This window comes from Typopeltis vanoorti, chromosome 24, assembly GCF_054136105.1.
Source record: "Typopeltis vanoorti isolate ZY-2024b chromosome 24, IOZ_Tvanoo_1.0, whole genome shotgun sequence".
Taxonomy (NCBI): domain Eukaryota; kingdom Metazoa; phylum Arthropoda; class Arachnida; order Uropygi; family Thelyphonidae; genus Typopeltis; species Typopeltis vanoorti.
In genome coordinates, this window is record NC_143572.1 from 48,797,774 (window position 1) to 48,817,409 (window position 19,636).

At 36.0% G+C, this 19,636-nt stretch overlaps 1 protein-coding gene across 4 annotated transcripts in view; it reads right to left on the bottom strand.

Annotated features, from left to right (window-relative positions):
* Positions 1 to 16,928, bottom strand: part of LOC150093181 (deoxyribodipyrimidine photo-lyase-like) — a 109,199-nt gene extending 92,271 nt beyond the window's left edge. For 2 of the 4 annotated variants that reach the window (XM_090413681.1, XM_090413684.1), the window contains exons 1-2: positions 16,518 to 16,928; positions 1,587 to 1,886 (exon numbers count right to left, since the gene is read on the bottom strand). In XM_090413681.1, the coding sequence (XP_090269807.1) occupies positions 1,587 to 1,854 (268 nt within the window). In that variant the 5' untranslated portion in view covers positions 1,855 to 1,886; positions 16,518 to 16,928. Of the gene's footprint in view, positions 1 to 1,586; positions 1,887 to 11,806; positions 12,001 to 16,517 lie in introns of all 4 variants that reach the window. The other 2 variants (XM_090413683.1, XM_090413680.1) reach the window with 2 other exon arrangements.
* Between the last annotated feature and the right edge of the window lie 2,708 nt (positions 16,929 to 19,636).

Consider the following 19,636-nt stretch of genomic DNA (forward strand, 5'->3'; position numbering starts at 1 on the left):
TAAATAGACTGTCAATTTAATATGGAGAAATGTACAGTTATGCATTTTGAGAGAAACCGATTACAGGATGTGTAGCAATGTACCTCAGGAAATTGATGAATCTTGGAATTTGTGCATGCTAGTAGTACACAGAGTTGAAGTTTAGAGAGTATATTGCTAAGGTTGCCAAAGTAGCTGATAGAATTAGTTATTGAAGAACACACTAAAAAGCAGAGATAAGGAGGTTATCATTCCTGTTTATAAAGCTTTGACAAGGCCACATCTGGTTTATTCTGCTTAATCTGGTCATCTGGATTTCTTGGGAATGAGGAAGTAATGGAGAGGATCCAGAGGTGGGTGACCAAGTGGCCTGTGCAATGCTCCCTATGAGGATAAACTGAGAGTTTGTGGGTTGCAAATGTTGAACGATAGGTGAAAAAGAAGGGGTATGATAGGAATGTTTACGTTACTTAAAGGGTTTATAGGAGTGATGAAGAGGAAATATTCCAGAATTTGGCTAGAGAGGGAAGAACAAGAGCTCAGCCCTGGAAGTTGAGTAAAAATGTGGTCAGTAAGGGAGTGAGAACTAGATTTTTCACTTGGAGAGTGATTGAATTAATGGAATGGGTTGCCAGTGTCAGTTTTGAGTGCTCTGCATGTTAATGGATTCAAGGAGAGGTACTTGATAGATATTGTGTAGATAGTTTGGATCTGCCTGAGTCTTTGGACTCCAATCCCATTCATTTGTCCAAGTTAATGTCATCTACTTTAAATCTTCATGAAGGCATCATCACTCCTTATTCCACACATCCCCAACCTGGTGTCATCAGCAAACTAAATACTGCCTGTGAATCCACACAAAATATCATTATAGTAAGTTAAACAGACAGCTAATCTTCTATCCATCTGACCAATATATATTATCCATCCCATCTCTTCCAGCTTTAACACTGTCATAGAGTACTCTATCAAATGCATTTGTGAGATCCAAGAATATCACCACGCATGAGTCTCCTTTATTCAACACATCATGTTATCATAAAATGCAAGTAGATCACTAAAGTAAAACCTACCTTTTTTACAAATTCATGACCATTATAGATAATTCTATAACTTATTTTAATGGTATACAACAACAAAAACTAAATTATTAAAAATGATGTTTATTAACTGGCTTATATTTTGGTGGATTTCAAACCAGCATCTTCAGTGCATGCTACATGCTACAGTTAACACATGACAATGAGTAAGTGAAACAATTTAAATTGTAATGGACAAAATTAGGACTTGAGATCTATTGTCTGTTACAATTTGAGTTGTCTTACTTACTCATTGTGTGGTAACTGTAACATGCAATGTGCACTGAAGATACTCTGAATTATGCTAGGACATAAGACTGGACTAGTCAAAAGCTGTGCAAGAGTTTCTCTTTGATGAAATTTGGATTTGAAGAGGAAAACCAGTAACAATGTAATCTACAAGTGATGAATGATAATCTCATTTTCTATTGGACTACGAAAATAAATCCTCTAAATTCACTGTAGATATTACTTGCAAAAATAAATGGGAAAATATAATGAGCAGCAACTTTCATTATGCTTTCTTACCTTGCACTCTTTGATCTCTGGACATCCAGTATACTATTCCTTTGGACCAATCTGGAATATCAGTAGCTGATGATAAAACTCTTACTCTTTTCTTATTAAATGTAAACTCTTCAACAGATGATGCACAGTTAATTCTAGCATTATGCACTTCATTAAGAAATGCATTTTCTTTCTGGCTATCAGAATCAGCTTCACCTTTTATTTTCTTTTGTGGACAAACAGTGCTCTGAGTCATAATCCTTTTCTTTTTAGGTGCCATATTAGGCATATAGACAAAGTAAATGATTAACTTCTTTAACTCTGCAAGATTTGATCAATATAAATAAAATCAGTTTTTAAACAATAAATATGCAAATACAAGCAAAAATTATGAAATTATATACAAACTATATAATCAATATGAAGTTTAATGATAATGGATAATGCATGGAGAGGATTCAAGGGTTTTACCCATTCCTTAGAAGAGGATATAAATCTCTACTGATTCTGAAACTGCACTAAATTTTTATTACTGATAGCATATTGATAGGTATTAGTAGAAAAAGTAACATTTTTTACAGATAAATGATCAGTAGTTATATACAATACATTATATATGATATACAATACATGATTCTTTTGATTTTTGGATAATACAGAATATAATTTGTTTTCTGGATAAAAACAAAACTTCCAATCCATCCAGCATACAACTGAATACCTACCAACAGGGTTAAACCTCAAGAAAATAAGGAATGGTAATGAGGATAACATCTGCTCAGCCAAGGCCAGCTTATAGGTAAAAACAGATAACTGGGCAGAGATTTCCACATAGACTACAGCATGGATGCTTGCACAAGTCTGTAGGTGGCAGACATATTTTCATTGCCTAAGATGAGAATACCACCTTACTTACTGGGATTCTGATGATGCTTGAAAAAGTTCATGTTTGGTCTCTAAGAAGTATTTCTGGGTTAGATAACCTTTAAATTATGAATAAATAAGCCCCCCCCCCAATGGCACTTTAAAAAAAAAAAAAAAAGACAGAGAAATTATATTCAGCAGGAATCTGGAGTATATATGAATACTGAAAGTGGAAAATATCATTAGGAAAGGCTGCTGGAGTAGATATATATATACAGATGATATCTAATCTGAAATAGAATGCTATAAAAGTTTACAGTGTCTGAACTGCTATGTACAGTTCAGAAAGTCTGGTCAAAAGAATAAATCTCAATTTATTCTATATCAATCTAACTATCAATCTATATCAATATCAATCTAACTAAATAAATCTAACTATATCAATCTATAACATGGAAAATAAAGCAATGTGGAAATTGCAGAGAATTTTAAGTTTCTCTACTGAGTGTCCTAGGCCACATCTACTTAAGTATACCTCAAGAAATACTAAGAAACATTGTTAAAGAATCCTTGAGTAAAAAGGTCAATGACATTTAAACAGGGGGCACTCCTAAACAGAAGCAGGCAAAATAGCCATATCTTTAGTTTTATCTTTAATACATTGTTAAAGATAAAACTTGGAGAAGAACAAGCCAGGTTAAGGGAAAATGGAAGTTGTCAATACTACATTTTTACTTTTAAAACATTTTAAAAGTAAAAATGGTATATGGAGGAGCAGAATCCATGCAAAAGTTGGTGACTAGTCGTGTGCCACAAGGTTCAGTGCTAGGACCACTACTGTATTATTTGAGCACATTATTGATACAATAATAATAATATGGATCATGTTGTTAAGGAAAGAGATATCAAACAGCCGAAAAATCACATGAATACAAGAGATTCCTGATATACTTTTTCAGTCCTTGAAAAGGGATATTATAAGGTACTGAGAGAAAACTCTTCAAAATACTAAAATTACAAAATCTCAATGAATTTTATACACAGCAAATTAGATATAATTTATACCTGAGTTTTATATCAACAGTTAAAACTGAAGACTGTACAGGACATCATTAAATCAGGTGTAAGGCATGATTATATACAAGTGTATAAAATATTCTCTTGAATAAGGGAGGTTCTAATTGCAATAGCAAATTATAGACCAATCAGTATCTCAGGCATGGTGATAAATGTACTGGACAAATTGGTCAGAAAGAGAATTCAGGAATGGGTGGATAGGAATATGATACTCTATGAGGAGAAACATGGCTAATTTACTAACTTTTTATAATGGAGTGATAGCTGAATTGGACAAGGGATGTGGCTACATTATGATTCTGCTGTATTTTGCAAAGGCATTTGACTGAATACCACATGGAACTCTGTTACACAAATTAGAACAAATGGGGATGGATATGACACTGGTTATGTGGATAAGAAGGTGGTTGCTAGACATATCAAAAAGTGGTATGTGGAGGAGCAGAATCCATGCAAAAGCTGGTGACTAGTCATGTGCCACAAGGTTCAGTGCTAGGACCAGTACTGTATAATTTGAGCATATTATTGGTACAATAATAATAATAATAATATGGATCATGTTGTTAAGGAAAGAGATATCAAACTTCATACAGAATTGTAGGTATAGACTCAAATGTTCACTTTAAATATATCTTCTACAAGCCTTTAAGTAGATTAAATAAGTAGTTACAAATATGGTAAGAAAATTAGCATGAAACATAGAAACAGATTTTGTTATAGCATTGTTTATAATTGTTAATAATTTAAAAAAGATTTTAACAGTAGTATGATATGATATCGTACTGCATTACCAACATTCCAATTCTGCTAAAGCAATAATGTAGTGATTTTACATCCCACACCAACAGCTGTATCAATGCACACTTTAATATTATTTCAGCTTTGGTGGAGCAAAGCCATTGTCATGATTAGTATTTTTTTTTTTTTTACATATGAGTACATTTGCATGCAATTATAAGTGGGAAGAGAAAATGCAGCAAAGCTTGTAAAACCTAACAAGCACAAATGGTTAACACAAGAATATTATTATTATTACTATTATTTAAGCCTCCAAGGAGTAAAGACTCATTGCAGGAAGTCCTTCCTAGGAAACACAAGTCTATCAAGACTCATTGTGGGAGGTCCCTCCTAGGAAACACAAAGTCCATCATACCACTCCTTAAATTCATTGACTGTTCTCGCTCTCACCACTCTATCAGGCAATGCATTCCACAATTCATCCACCCTCCATGCAAAGAAACCACTCCTCACTCTCTTGCTCATAGTTTCCTTTCATAACTTCCAGGGATGGTCCCTTGTCATCACTCCTTCCTGCTGTTCAACCAAGCAAAAGAACTCCCCAGTGTCAGCCCTGTAACCACCTCTCAACAGTTTAAAAGTCTCAATCATATCACTTCTCCTTCTTCTATCCACCAAACTCTGCAATCCACATTCTCTCAGCCGATCCTAATAACTAACATTGTACAGTTCTGAAACTAGTCTTTGTTATCTGCCCCTATGTGGCCTGGGACACTCAGTAGAGAAAATTAAAATTCTCTGCAATTTCCACATTGCTTTATTTTCCATGTTATAGATTGATATAGTTAGAGCTTTTCTCCAATCTTTTTGAGATTTATTTGAGATAAATTAACTGTACCCTTTCCACAGTTAATTTATTCCCTTCAAATCCTGGGGACCAAATCTGAGAACAATAGTCTAAGTGTGGTCTGATCAGGGTCTTATACAACGGAATGATAACTCTTATCTCTGCAGGTCAGAGTCCTTCTCATTATTGCAGCAATCCTCTGTGTTACCTTCACCACCTTTGCAATATGTCCCTTGAATTTCAGGTTTCTATCAATCATCACCCCCAGATCTTCTTGTCTCCCTTACTTCCTCCACTATATCTCCTCCAATAGAGTATGCAGCATCCCATCAATGTGTCCCAAACCTCAACACCTTAAATTTTGCTGCAAACCGACACCCCATTCATTTGACTAGCTTATTCAAATCCTCTTGCACGACTACCACATCTGCACTATTACTAATAACCCTTCCCGGCTTCACATCATCCGTAAACAACTGAATAATCCCTGCAATCCACTGACAATGTTATTGATATAAAGGTTAAACAACATAGGAACCAGTACTGAGCCCTGTGGGACCCCACTTGTAATCAGTGGTGAGCTATAAGGGCTCGCACGAGCCATTTGTTAACTTTTTCTCAAATTTGCGAGCCCCTTATTATTCTTGTTCACTTTTTTATTTTTCCAAAAAAAAATTTTTTTTAAACATATTAAGCGACAAACTCATACGGTAGCCTAACAAAAATGAGTCTATTCGGCAGTGTATAGATTATTTGGAATTATTGTTTCAACTCCTCTATAATGAATGGCCCAAGTTTGAAAATAAAATAAGCGCATGCGCTATCTTTAACCAGTAGCCAATCAAATGTTTTATAAAAGATTTCATTCTTATTATATTTTGATAGTTAAAAAATGTTTTTCTTATGCAAGATAAATTAACACAGTTGATTGTGTGCAAATATTTGATGTTTAGATCATGAAATATTTGTTTAAAAATGATAGTATTTAGAGGTTGATTGTCCTCTCATACTTTTTGATTGGAATTTGTACACGAAGTTTCGATGTGAAATACGACTTTTTTTTTTTTTTTTTTTTGCTCGATGATGCAAGCCCTTTGTTAAAATTTCCATAGCTCACCACTGCTTGTAACCCTCTGCCTCCTTGAAACTGCCGAACCATACACAACTCTGTGATACCTATCGGACAGCAAATCCTGAATCCAGTTGACCAACCTGACATCCAAACCCATGTGCTGCAACTTAAATATCAGCTTATCATGTGGCACCCTGTCAAATGCCTTTGCTAATTCCAAGAAAATGGCAGTATATGCCTTTCTCTCATCTACTGCTCTTGTAACTTTATAAAAGGCTAGCATATTACTAAAATAAGAGTGCGACCCCCCCCCTCACAAATAACATTACCCTCATCTACCCAGTGTTGTATACGGTCCCTAACTAATTTCTCTGAGATCTTAACAACTACTGATGACACACAAACTGGTGTATAATTAGACACTTCCAGTCAGCTACCACCCTTCCTTCCATTACCTGGGCACCTTTCCCGTAGCCAGACTTTCATTGAAAAGCCAGGTCAAAGGAGCTGTCAGTTCTTTAGCACATTCTCTCAAAACTCATGGTGAAATACCATCCAGTCCCACAGCTTTACTGACATCCAGAGTACTAAGTATTTGGAACACGTTCTCCTCCTGCACCTCGAACCTGCCCTATCCCTCTAGTATTAAAATTTACTCCGCTAGGATGAAATACACCAATAAAGTGTTCATTGAACAATTCCACTATGTCCTCTGCATCAGTCACTCTATTCCCATTTTTATCCCACAATGTCATCTCCAAAGTCTATCATACCACTCTTTAAACTCTTAATTCTTAAAGTGTTATAAAGGAGTATTGTAAGCTAAAACAGCACGTGACGAAGGAATGAATGAATGAGTCATCGGCACAAACACTAAGAAGACAGATCAAATAAAAAAACATGGTATAGCCACAGAATCTTATATGACAAAAACTGATCACTGAACATAGAAGTTCTGCAATGGATTATACAGAATATCTTTTAATGATATGGACTGAAGACTGTAATCAGAAAAAAATTCCATTAAAATGATAATTCAAGCTTAAGCAACAAGTCTCTATAAGGTAAAAGAAAACTGAGAAGAAAATGGAGATGAAAGGGAAATTTTTCATCAAGTCATGGCTGGCTTTATAACTTTACAAAGTGTATGGGGCCCAATAATATTCAAAATGTAGACAAAAGTGCTAGTGCTGATAATGATGTTGCTGCAAAATTTCCCATGAGTTAAAAAGAAGTGAAAAATTAAAAGGTGAAAAGAAGTAAAGTGATTGAAAAAGGAGACTCCAAGGATGAGCATATTTTTAATGTCTACGAAAAAGGTTTGGTTTGGAAGAAGATGTCTTTGTACACTTATTTAGCAGAAAAGGAAAAGTTGCAACCAGGATATAAAATTTCAAAAGACCATTTGATACTTTTATTAAGTGCAAATGCATCTGGTAACTTTAAATTAAAGCCTTTGCTCCTTTACTGAATCCACAAGCTTTTAAGGGCTACATTAAAAGTGTTGTTCCTGTAATATGGTGATCAAATAAAGAATGGCACAACAAACATTCAAAGAATAGTTTACATCTTATTTTGGTAGCTGCAAATATTTACAATTTTTATTATTGCAGCCAATGGATTAGGGTGTCATTGCTACATTTAATGCTTATTATTTGAGACAAACATTTTCTCAAGTCATAAAAGCAACAATGAAAGATGGGCCATAATGCTGACAGATGTTTGGAAATGGTTTAATATCAGAAATATGTTGAAAACATTGGTGAATTATAGCCTGAGGTAACTGTAGCAATATGAGAGCTATGTGACGATATATTTTATTGTACTGTAGGAATAATTTCAATAATTTTGAATGGCAATTAAAATGGTTTCTGAAGATATCGTGCAGATTGGGAGAGATCTCAAATTTGAAACTTTGGATTCTGACAATGTGAGTGAAGGTACTAGTTCGCATTCAAATGACCTAGATGATGAAATTCTCGTGGAGATGGATCAACAACATTTATTTGAAGAAGAAGCAGATAAATTACATAAAAGCATCCTGAAGTGCCTAAAAAAGAATTCTCATTAAATGAACTTTTAACATTTAGCAGAAAAAGGGATGATGAGGCTGACTTTATTTATAAACGCAGATTGTAACTTTGAATGAAGCAGTAAAGTATGGCAAGCACTGCAAAATGCTATTCAATGTTACAAAGATATGCATGCAGAGAAAATGAAGAAAAAATCTGTACAAACTATACTGTTAAAATACAATTTTTCCAATTAAAAACTTGTGTTCAATTATCAACAATAATAATCTTTACTATTTTTTCATTTAATTTCAATCCTTTTTAATTTTTTTATGGCGTCACATAAGGATTAAAGCCAAATAACTGGAAGGAAACCTCCACATTGCCCTCAAGGAATGCAGAGAACCAACTGGGACTTCTGACCTAATGTCCAATCCTCATGTTCACATGGTGCACCCTGTTACCATGGGTACTGACTGAATGAGGATGGACTGGCAATTTGGGACCTAGCTGACCAAATGCACTCTCTATTGGCTTAAACCACAAATATGATGGTGCAACAGGATGAGATTTCATGCCAGCTGAGGTGCTGTCTGGATAAACAGGGTCCACACTGTTTTCATCAAGGAACCAGGGGAAGCAATGAAAGCTGGGTACTAGAATTCAAGTTCAACATCTAGAAGAAGAACAACAACAAGAAACCCATGATATACCCTGTTAGTAGGTACTCACTAGTTAGTAGAACCAAATTGTAATCACTATTAGTTTAAATCACAAAAAAATACGATGGTGCAACATGATGAGATTTCATGCCAGTAGAGGCGTTGCTAGTAAGTCCACTGCTGTTTTTGTCAAGGAACTAGGGCAAACAGTTAAAAGCCAGCTACTGAAATTCAGGCTCAACATCTAGAAGAAGAACAAACCCATGGTGTGCCCTGTTAGTAAGTATCCATTTAGTAGGATGTTGTTACAGACCCAGTGGCCATGCATTTCATCACCACCAGCAACAGATTCAATGGATTTGTTGCTGGTGATGATGAAATGTATTACCAAATTGGCCTAATGGGTACTAAACAATTAATCATCATGGATAACTTTAATTATTTGAACACTGATTGGTGAAAGGTGACATCTTGTGAAAAAAAAACAAGCCAAATTTATAGAGTTGTTATGAGCATCATGTGACAGAATGAACTCAAGGTCAAAGATTATAGTGTCACAGGGAATGTAAGTTAAAGACATGACCATTCTTCCCTCAATCATACTATACTGATCTGGGAAGTAGCTAAGTGTATGTACCATTCAGAAAAGATAACATGCTGAAACCAAAAAGCAGAAAATTACAATCAACTGAGGAGAATACTAGGTTCAAGCACATGGTATTGGCTGCTATATGGGAAGGTTATTATTATTATTATTATGCAGGCCACCATGGAGTCAAAAGACTCATCGTGGGAGGTCCTTTTTAGGAAACACAAAGTTTATCATACCACTCCTTGAACCCACTGACCGTTCCTGCTCCAACCACTCTCTCAGGCAATGCATTCCAAGGTTCAACCACCCTTCACGCAAAGAAACCACTCCTAACCCTCTTGCGCAAGCCTCCTTTCGTAACTTCCAGGGATGGCCCCTTGTCATCGCTCCTTCCTGCCATTCCACTAAGTGAAAGAACTCTCCAATGTCTACCCTGTAACTGCCTCTCAACAGTTTAAAAGTCTCGATCATATCACCTCTCCTTCTATCCACCAAACTCTGCAGTCCACGTTCCCTCAGTCGATCCTCATAACTCATATTGTATAGTCCCGAAACCATCTTTGTTATCCGTCTCTGTGCCATTTCCACAATCAATTTATTCCCTTCAAATCCTGGGGACCAAATCTGAGAACAATAGTCTAAGTGTCGTCTGATCAGGGTCTTATACGACGGAATGATAACTCTTATCTCTGCAGGTCAGCATCTGTCTCAGTATTGCAGCAATCCTCTGAGTTACCCTCACCACCTTTGCAATATGCTCCCTGAATTTCAGTTTTCTATCAATCATCACCCCAAGATCTCTTGTCTCCCCTACCAATGATATAGATTAAAGATGTCAAGAAATTATATTCTTGTTTTAAACCTTTATCCAAGTGTAAGCAAGCAAAGTTTGCACCTGAAGTAATTTCAGGACTGGGCAACTTGTATATAGAGGCTAATGACTTCACATCATTTGCCTTAGTATCCCATAATGCAAAGCACATTATTTATGGACATGTATATATAATGCTGTTATATCTTGTTTTACTCTCTTGCTTTTTACTTGGTATAGTTTTACCTTTTCTTCACAGGTTACTTCTTACACTTACCAGAAATTAGCCTGTGACAAATTTGTTTATCTTAAGTAGACTGCGCCAGCCGGTAACTAGTTCCTGATACTTAATCTTACTTTAACAAACTATCTCGACAATATTGCTTAGCATTGGGAACACGTGGTATGCAATCACGGCTCCCTTCTTAACTTAACGTTGAGTGTCTTCCCCCCACTTACACAGGTTCGATTTTTTTATAAGTGGTAGGTCAGTCTCAAACAACAGAAGCATACAAACTCTGATTTAAGATAAAACATTTTAATGCAGCTGTAGAAAGTATTTTTAACTTGGGTATAGTTATGTTAAAGATACCAAGCAATTTTAAACCTGATTTTACTCCATTTTTTCCAAGTAAGCAAACAGACAAAATGTCAAGTTTGCGCCTGCAATTTATGCAAGACTAGCTGATCCCACAGGTAGTGCAAGACCAAGGCAACTCGTGATAGACGTGGAGCAAGCTCTGATCACTAATCTTAATATTTACCCTTAATGCCAAAACACATCTCCAAGAAGGGGATGTATGATGTTTTGTATTAAAGGCAAGGGGCCACTATCCAAACCGGTTTCGACCTTTATTGAGGTCTCATCAGTGGGGAGCCAGGCTAGAAATACCAAGATTTAGTAATGCAGAGCTTGTAAGTATTTTACCAAAACGAGTTACCATAAGGTGTTAAAACCAGGTTTAAAATTGCTTGGTATCTTTAACATTTTAATGCAGCTAAATTCATATACAGGAAAAATCATGTAAATATAATAAAAAAAGGGAAGTAGGTTCCACAAGTGCCCACTCAATAGCAATAGGCTCAATCAATTCTTCTCACGCACTTCTTAATGTGCAAGCTTATACAATTCTAATTGAGGAGCATTAATTAATCAGTGTGGTTTGCGCTAAGATTAACTGATACTCCTGTCCTTAAGCAAGTTTAACAACACTTAATAAATCAATTTATACATGACACATTCTCTCAATCCTATAGATTGCTAATCTTATGAGAGGTAAACTCCTTGCTATTTAACTTATGCAAATCGCAGGCTCAATATACAGAGCAGAAACTTCATTTATAGCATTTCATATAGCACTTCATTTCTAAAACTGTTCCACTAAAAGTTCATACAAACATAAATTTACAAGTCACAGCAGGAAGGTCCAATCAAGACGTATAGTCCAAAACAGATCTTCTAGCCAGGTCAAGCAGGGTTATGCTTAAGGCTTTCCCCTTTTTCTTTGTTCACTCTGGTTTCTACAGCACTTCTCATGTATATAAGGTAAGAAATATTTGCCTTACCGATTAATCTCCTTAGCGTGATGGTCCCTTTGTTTTATGTCTGATCCTTCCTCGAATATGGCAAGATTTCCTTGTCGTTCCGCTGTCTTTCTTCACTCATTCCTTCCGAAGTGTTGAGCCCTTTGAAATCGTCACATTGGCGGTAGCTCACCAATGGCCCTGTCTGCTGGTTCCTTGTTGTTCAGATGGACGACCTGTACGCAACGTAACTTATTTAACTTATGCAAATCGCAGGCTCAATATACAGAGCAGAAACTTCATTTATAGCATTTCATATAGCACTTCATTTCTAAAACTGTTCCACTAAAAGTTCATACAAACATAAATTTACAAGTCACAGCAGGAAGGTCCAATCAAGACGTATAGTCCAAAACAGATCTTCTAGCCAGGTCAAGCAGGGTTATGCTTAAGGCTTTCCCCTTTTTCTTTGTTCACTCTGGTTTCTACAGCACTTCTCATGTATATAAGGTAAGAAATATTTGCCTTACCGATTAATCTCCTTAGCGTGATGGTCCCTTTGTTTTATGTCTGATCCTTCCTCGGATATGGCAAGATTTCCTTGTCGTTCCGCTGTCTTTCTTCACTCATTCCTTCCGAAGTGTTGAGCCCTTTGAAATCGTCACATTGGCGGTAGCTCACCAATCGCCCTGTCTGCTGGTTCCTTGTTGTTCAGATGGACGACCTGTACGCAACGGGACCCACTGCAACATGGAGGGTTGCTGGACACCAGCGACAAGCTTCCTCAGCCTCCACGGCCTTCTAACTGGCACACAGGAAAAATGCAGGAAACAAGAGAGCATTTGAAGTGCGCACCGCTCCTTATATCTTAGCGGCAAGCGCCCTCTCTCTGTCTACGCGACTCACTCAGCCGTCTTTGATTCGTCAGGTAAGGTCACGTTCTTTACTCGGCAGCCCTCTCGACAGAACTGTTACTGCAGGGGTTACCAGATGACGTTTCGGATTTTCTGCTGTGTCATGGACTATTACATAATGATCAAGCCTTCTGCTGATTGGTTAACATAAATTTTCCCAGTATTGGGTATTATTCTAAAACAATATTTGAATTATTTTACAAAAACATTAATAATTAAATTGATACACATTACATTTACAAGTTAGTTGTTGCCTCTCTATGTAAACTCTTGAGAGTTCAAGCATGTCTTTAAGTTAAGATTCTATTCTTTCATGTTGTGTCTGAAACCAATGGCTGACTTATAGTGGGCCAGTAATTTCCGACACAACAATGCTATGCATTATGAGAAGGATAACTTTCCAGATTGGTTACGACCTTTAATGAAGTCTCAACATCTCCGTTCTCTCTTGCTTAGTGGGAGCTAGGCCCAGAAGTGACGCCAAGGTTGAAGTAATGCAGAAGTCATATTTCCATATACAAATAGTCAAAAGGTATCACACCTTATTACTAAAATACTCTGGATTAGAGATAGATGTTGGAAGTTTTTCCACTTGTTTATACTATAAATTAAAGATACCATGAAATTATATTCTTGGTTTAGTCCTTTATCCAAGTGTAAGCAAACAAAGTTTGCACCTGAAATAATTTCAGGACTGGGCAACTTGTAAATAGAAACTAATGACTTCAAATCACTTGCTTTAGTATCCCATAATGCAAAGCACATATCCTTTATGGACATGTATAATGCTATGCAATATTGGAACGTGTCCTGAAAGTTTGAAGAATAAACAGGGTGAAGGTGGAAACGGATGTGCAATCTTATTAAGTGAGAAAAAGATGTGGAAGGAATGCTATGTGCATATAAACCTATTTATGCTCCAATAGGGTTGTTAATCCTGTTTGATAGTGGTATGTCTGCCAAGTGCATGTATTCTCTAGCTAGTTTTATCTAAAATCCCCACATTTACATGAGACCGACTAACTAGTTTTCAACTGAAAAGCCACTATAAAGGTATGACTCTTAAACAGGATTCAAACCTTTCCAACCAAACAGTATCATCAAGTTTTGCATGAATTGTGCAAAACTTTACTCATCACATAAAAAATACACTTGCCAAACAACTCCACCCCACCCTTTTTATTAATGGTATGTCCCAATAAGTCAACAGCAGTCCACAAAGTGATTAGTGATGGTATGTTCTTCTATGGCTTTCGAATAAATATCATTCACTCCTTTCCTTGTGCTATCATGTGAATTTAAGAAAGGGGGCAGTACTGTAGTTGGAAAGCTTTTTTCTTTGTTAAATAAAAATAAAATTCTATTTGATACCATTTGTAGCTACTAATCAGCTAGCAAAATCCACTCACCAGGGAATAATTTTAATCCCTGGTGAGTGGATTTTGGCTGATTAGTAGCTACAAATTACTGATTAGTAGCTTCATGCTGGCAAATATGCTTGCCCCAAGTGGGTGAGCATATCTGTCAAGCCCTGAGTATCACTGTATCACATTATATCATTACATCAGTCTACAGACTGTGCTAAGGAGAGCTTGCAATAATGAGTTAAAAATAAGTATTACATTAAAAAAAAAAAAATTGAAATATTTGTCTTTAAGTCAGTAGTCAATGAAGGTATGCTTCAGAAGATGCCTTAAAGAATCTTCAATTGAAATTTCAGAGATCTGGGCACCAAATCACTCTTCCACAGATAAGCATGGTCAAGAGAACCGATTTTCTATAGTAAAGAAATCAGATATTCTACCCTTATTTTTTCAGTGTTATATATAGTTTGCTTGCAATAATTCAGGCAGAAAAAAATAAGGAATTCTATAAACATCCAGGTGAGATTATGCATGGATTTACCTTTAAGCATGAGTAAGATAGAAAATATTTTTCTCACAGATGAAAAAGTTGAACCATTCCTTAAGTTATGTAAAATATTTTCAGAGCTATTATCACAGTGGGGTATTCAAATTAGAGGATATCTTCTAACACCAATTGTCTGGGTCTGTATTTTTGTTGAACTACTAATACTGAGGCAGATTTTCCATAGTGAAGAAATCAGATGTTGTTCCCTTATTATTTCAGTGTTATGCTTTGCAAAATGCCTTCCTTCGGCTTACCTGCCACTCTCTGTAACTGGATAGCCAGCTTTCTCTCTGGTTGTTCACTGCATGTCATGGTGAACAGAACCCTCTATTTGAGTTTTGCCACCAATGCAGGAGTACCTCACAGCTCCGTTCTCTCACCTAACCTCTTTCTCTTATACATAAATGATGTACTCTCAATCACTACAAATCCTATCCATAGCTTTGCTGACAATAGCACTCTCTATTCATCCTACTCCTTTGAGAAACCATGTAGTTCCCAGACATCCCTTATATCAAGATCATCTGCAACCAGTGACTTAAACACTCATCTCCATACCATCCTTCAGTGATGTAATAATAACCTAGTCACCTTCAATGCTACCAAAATGCAATCCCGCCTTTCCTCTTGCAAAAGGGGAACTCAGTTCACCTCTCATCCTCAGTAATACACACACACACATCACCAGACAGAATGAACTCTCTCTCTCTTCTTGGACTGACATTTACTTCCAATCTTTTTTGCCACAAACATCACATCAATAGCTTTCTCAGCTTCTAAAAAACTAAACATTCTTTTCCACTCAAGAAGATGTTTTACACCCACCTACTCACCAAGCAACTAACCCTATAAAAATAGGGTTAAATGCTTAAATAGGAACAACAATTCAGTGGAGAATTATGGATTGATGAATGAGAGATGATGCAGTTTTTTTTTTTTTTTTTTTTTTGGATGCACATTTTTGTACAGATCTGATTACTTGGATATCTTGTAATAAGGGAACATCAGAAGAAGGTGAGTGATGAGAGGAATCTTTGTATGAGCTTTTTCAATAGATGGTGAGTTAGCCAATCTCATCTACTAATGGCTCAGTTAAGTTTGAGCGCGGTTAGTAGTTGGAAGGGGACCAATCGTTCGATGCTGTTGGCACACTCTCCCTCGATGAGTCCTTGGACTCCCTGGAGGTGTCAAATAATAAGGAGATATAAGGGTTTTCTGATAGGAAACTTCAGTTTTTGATTCATACATATTAAAAAAAAACAAAACCAGCCAGAGAACTTACACAATTTACAGACATAAAATGCTACTGAATAGTAAATGGCAATTAGTGACATATCTGAATCGTGTGCAACTCATCACAGGATAACCTCCAGTGATGAGTCCTTGGAGCTAGCACATAATAATAAATTTTTAATGACACTTGTGGCATAATAATGTTTATTAGGCACACATATTCAGAATAATATAATAAATAAAATAGAATAAATAATATCAAAAGACTGTCTCAGGACTATGGAACATTGAAGACAAGGACAGAGAATGTGTTCTGCAGAGCTTGGCAGATAGGAGACACGGTGATATCATTAAGACAAAAGTTGGTGAGATAAACCTACCAGGCAGATATAGGGGAGATACTGAATGGGGGTAACAGGTGGTGGGAGAGAATGAGAGCATCCCTTGAAAATATATGACTGCGAAAGCAAAAAGTTTTTTTGTTTTTTTCATGATGAACAAGTGGAATGCACTGCAATGATAGTGAATGCTCAAGTATGTAACTTAAATTTTATAAGGCTGTAAGAGGTGTGTACTATTATTTCTTAATAAAAGCCTGCTTACTTTCTCCCCTTTTTTTTTTTTTCAGGGATATATATATATATATATATATATATATATTTACATTGGTATTTATATAATATGAAAATATTTACCTCAACTAGTTAAATCGCCACACCGCGATAAATTAAGTGTATCATGTCAGAAAACAAGGCAATCAGCATGCCTTAACATCAGATCAATCTCCTAGCAATTACAGTACTTACGAAGTAATGCACCGAAACCTAACCCATGCAGCAATATGCTATTCCTAAAATCCGATTCATGAACATTATATAGATTATGTAACAAGCACATTGACGCTACATTGTTTTAATTAAAATAGGAAATTATCTTCTCTTAGTCGTAAGTTTTCAATTATGATCATGTTGTTCTATGCTAGGCGCGGGGATATTTTAAGATCCATACGCCATATTCATAATAACGAATAAAGCTCTTTTTCTTACTTAGGTGAACACTAAATTTCTATTTTAAAACATAAGAAGAGATGACAATAATTCGTTATGAATTATTGTAGTCTCTTCTTATGTAGTCTCTTATCATTAGCGTTGAGCAATTATCTCTGATTGGCTACTGATGGAGATTGAACTGCCCGCTCAGTCTCCATAAGTTAGACAGGGCTAAAAAAATAAAATAAAATAAAAAATAAAAAAAGGCCTCTCCTACTCCCTATAAGGGAATAAAAGGCGTTAACTCGTTTCATTTATTTTTTTCCATCATGGCCCTATATGAGGATAATGCAGCATTATTAGCCAGATCTCTCTCTCCGACCACACTTCATTACTATAAATCTTCAAGAAAACCTTCTAAAGTTAGAGAGATGGTTCTCCAAATAGAGGCTGCAAGAAAATCCCCCCAAAAGCTCAGCCAAAAGCTCAGCACATAATATTCGCGAAAAGTTCAATATCTCATGTAGGAGACGTCTTACTATTCAATACCAAAATTCCCTGACAGACAGAAACAAAATACCTTGGTGTCGTCCTCGACAAAAAATTAACTTTTAACCAACACATCAAGGCTACGTGTGCAAAGGCATCTAAAGCCGTCGCTCATATCTATCCCCTAATTAACAGGAACAACAAGCTAAACATCAGAATCAAATTGCTTTTATACCAGCTGATGATTCGTCCCATAGTCGCTTACGCTTCTCCAGCCTGGAGTCTCCACTACGAATATTATGAAACTGCAACGTGTACAAAACAAGTGCTTGAGAATGATTCTGAACGCCCCATGGTTCGTCACAAACAATCAACTTCATCAAGATACAAATATTCCTTATATCTTCTCTTTCCTACAATCTTTAGCAACAAAGATTGTTGCTAAAGATTCCTAAAGACGTCCAGACGCCCCAATGATCTAGTTCAGCAAGCTATAGCATACGAGGCAACGGATATATTCAAATATAAAAGACCAAAAGCCATTTTTAACTTCCTGTAGCGATACATAATATCCATGCCCATCCAGGGCGAGAAAACTGCTCATAAAATTCTACCCTCACTGTAGCCGTAGCAGATAGCAGGGAATATGAAAAGCATCTTGCTTCACCCCTAAAGACATTAATGTCAATTGTCAATTTATTTTTTATATTTTTTGTGCTTTACTGATCTATGGAGGCCTCTCTTTTATTATCAGACGAATCATAAAATTTTATAGCCTATTCCGGCGTTGTCCTTTCTACAGTCTCTAGAGAAACAGGAACTACTTAAAAGGAAATATAATCTAATAACGAAATTCAAAGACAGCGAATCATATAAAATTTGAAAACGTCAAGGCTTTTGCTCCGCATAATTTGGGAAATTTCACTTTTGCATATTCAACATTTTGTCAGTAGACTTTACCAGAAACGTCAAAGGAGTGCTCATTGCAGTCATCTACGCCAAAGGAGGTTTATGTTACAAACATGTTTCACTTGGCTGTTTATTTGCGTGCAACTGCAATACCAGCTAAAACAAAAACTCTAAGCTACAGTATTTTATGCACACTATCATTAACAGAAAGTCATGAATTACTCAGCTCACGAGTGCGCCTTATGAATGGATATACAGGATAAAAACATTGAAAACCTTTCAGCATTTTCCCGATAAATCAATTCATCACTTTCCATCATATGCTTGGTAAACCACTTTTTACCCACTGTCGGCGCCAGGTTATTTTGAGCCCTAGGCAAAGTTTACAAGTGTGTCTCTTATTACATAAACTAAAATGTTTCTAATTGACATTAAGCAAAATAAAATTGATATTTTATTTGTTTTTTTTTTATTTTCTTTTTTAATTAATTTGAATATTCTCTGTTATAATTAATTTACAAAAAAAAGTTATAAAATTCCGAAATTTAATATTTTAAAATGTTAACGTTTTAAAATATTTATCTTAACTGAATTTTAAATAGCGTTAAGTTCAAATCATTTAGGTAAAGAACAAAAAAGAACCAAGAGTTAAATAGTAAAATAGTGTGATTTGTGAGGGATAAGGAAAAAAGAATCGATACCCAAATCATGTATCACTATTTAATTTTGATATTTCAGTAAAGTATGAATAAAGCATAGCTTGAAGTTTTGCACCTCTTCATGGCGCGCGTCCTAGGTGGTTGCCTAGATTACCTAAATGGTAGCGCCGGCCCTGTTTCTATCTATGCATGCAATACGGCTATGCTAAACAGATCCGGTTCCCATATTTACCTGAATTATATTAATATTGTTGCTGAGAACTTTTCATCGAGTGATATGATGAGAGTTAAATAGTAAAATATAAAAATATATAAATATAAAAAAATTGTAAAACAGAACCAAGAGTTAAATCGTAAATTAGTGTGATTTGTGAGGGATAAGGAAAAAGAATCGATACCTAAATCATGTATCACTATTTAATTTTGATATTTTAGTAGTGTAGCTCAGTAGAAGTGGCGTTTGCCCTCTACGGCGCTTGACCGCACGAAGAAAGGTTTTGGTGGTTCAAATCTAGTCACTGACTAGAGGAAATTTTTCTAAGCCTTTTTTCGACCGGTTCCCGAGTTAGTCGATCTCTGGCACGGGCTAGCGGGTTTTGTCTCGAAACTCGGGTTTTTCGTCCCGTAAACTCAAGAAAATCGACCGTCGAACCCACACTATTTTCAGACATTAAAAATATTATGTTAGGGTTAGGGAACACGAGATGGCGGCACTAGCTTGCCGCCTTCTTCACTGCGTACCGATGAATCAGTGATAGCCTTGGGCCA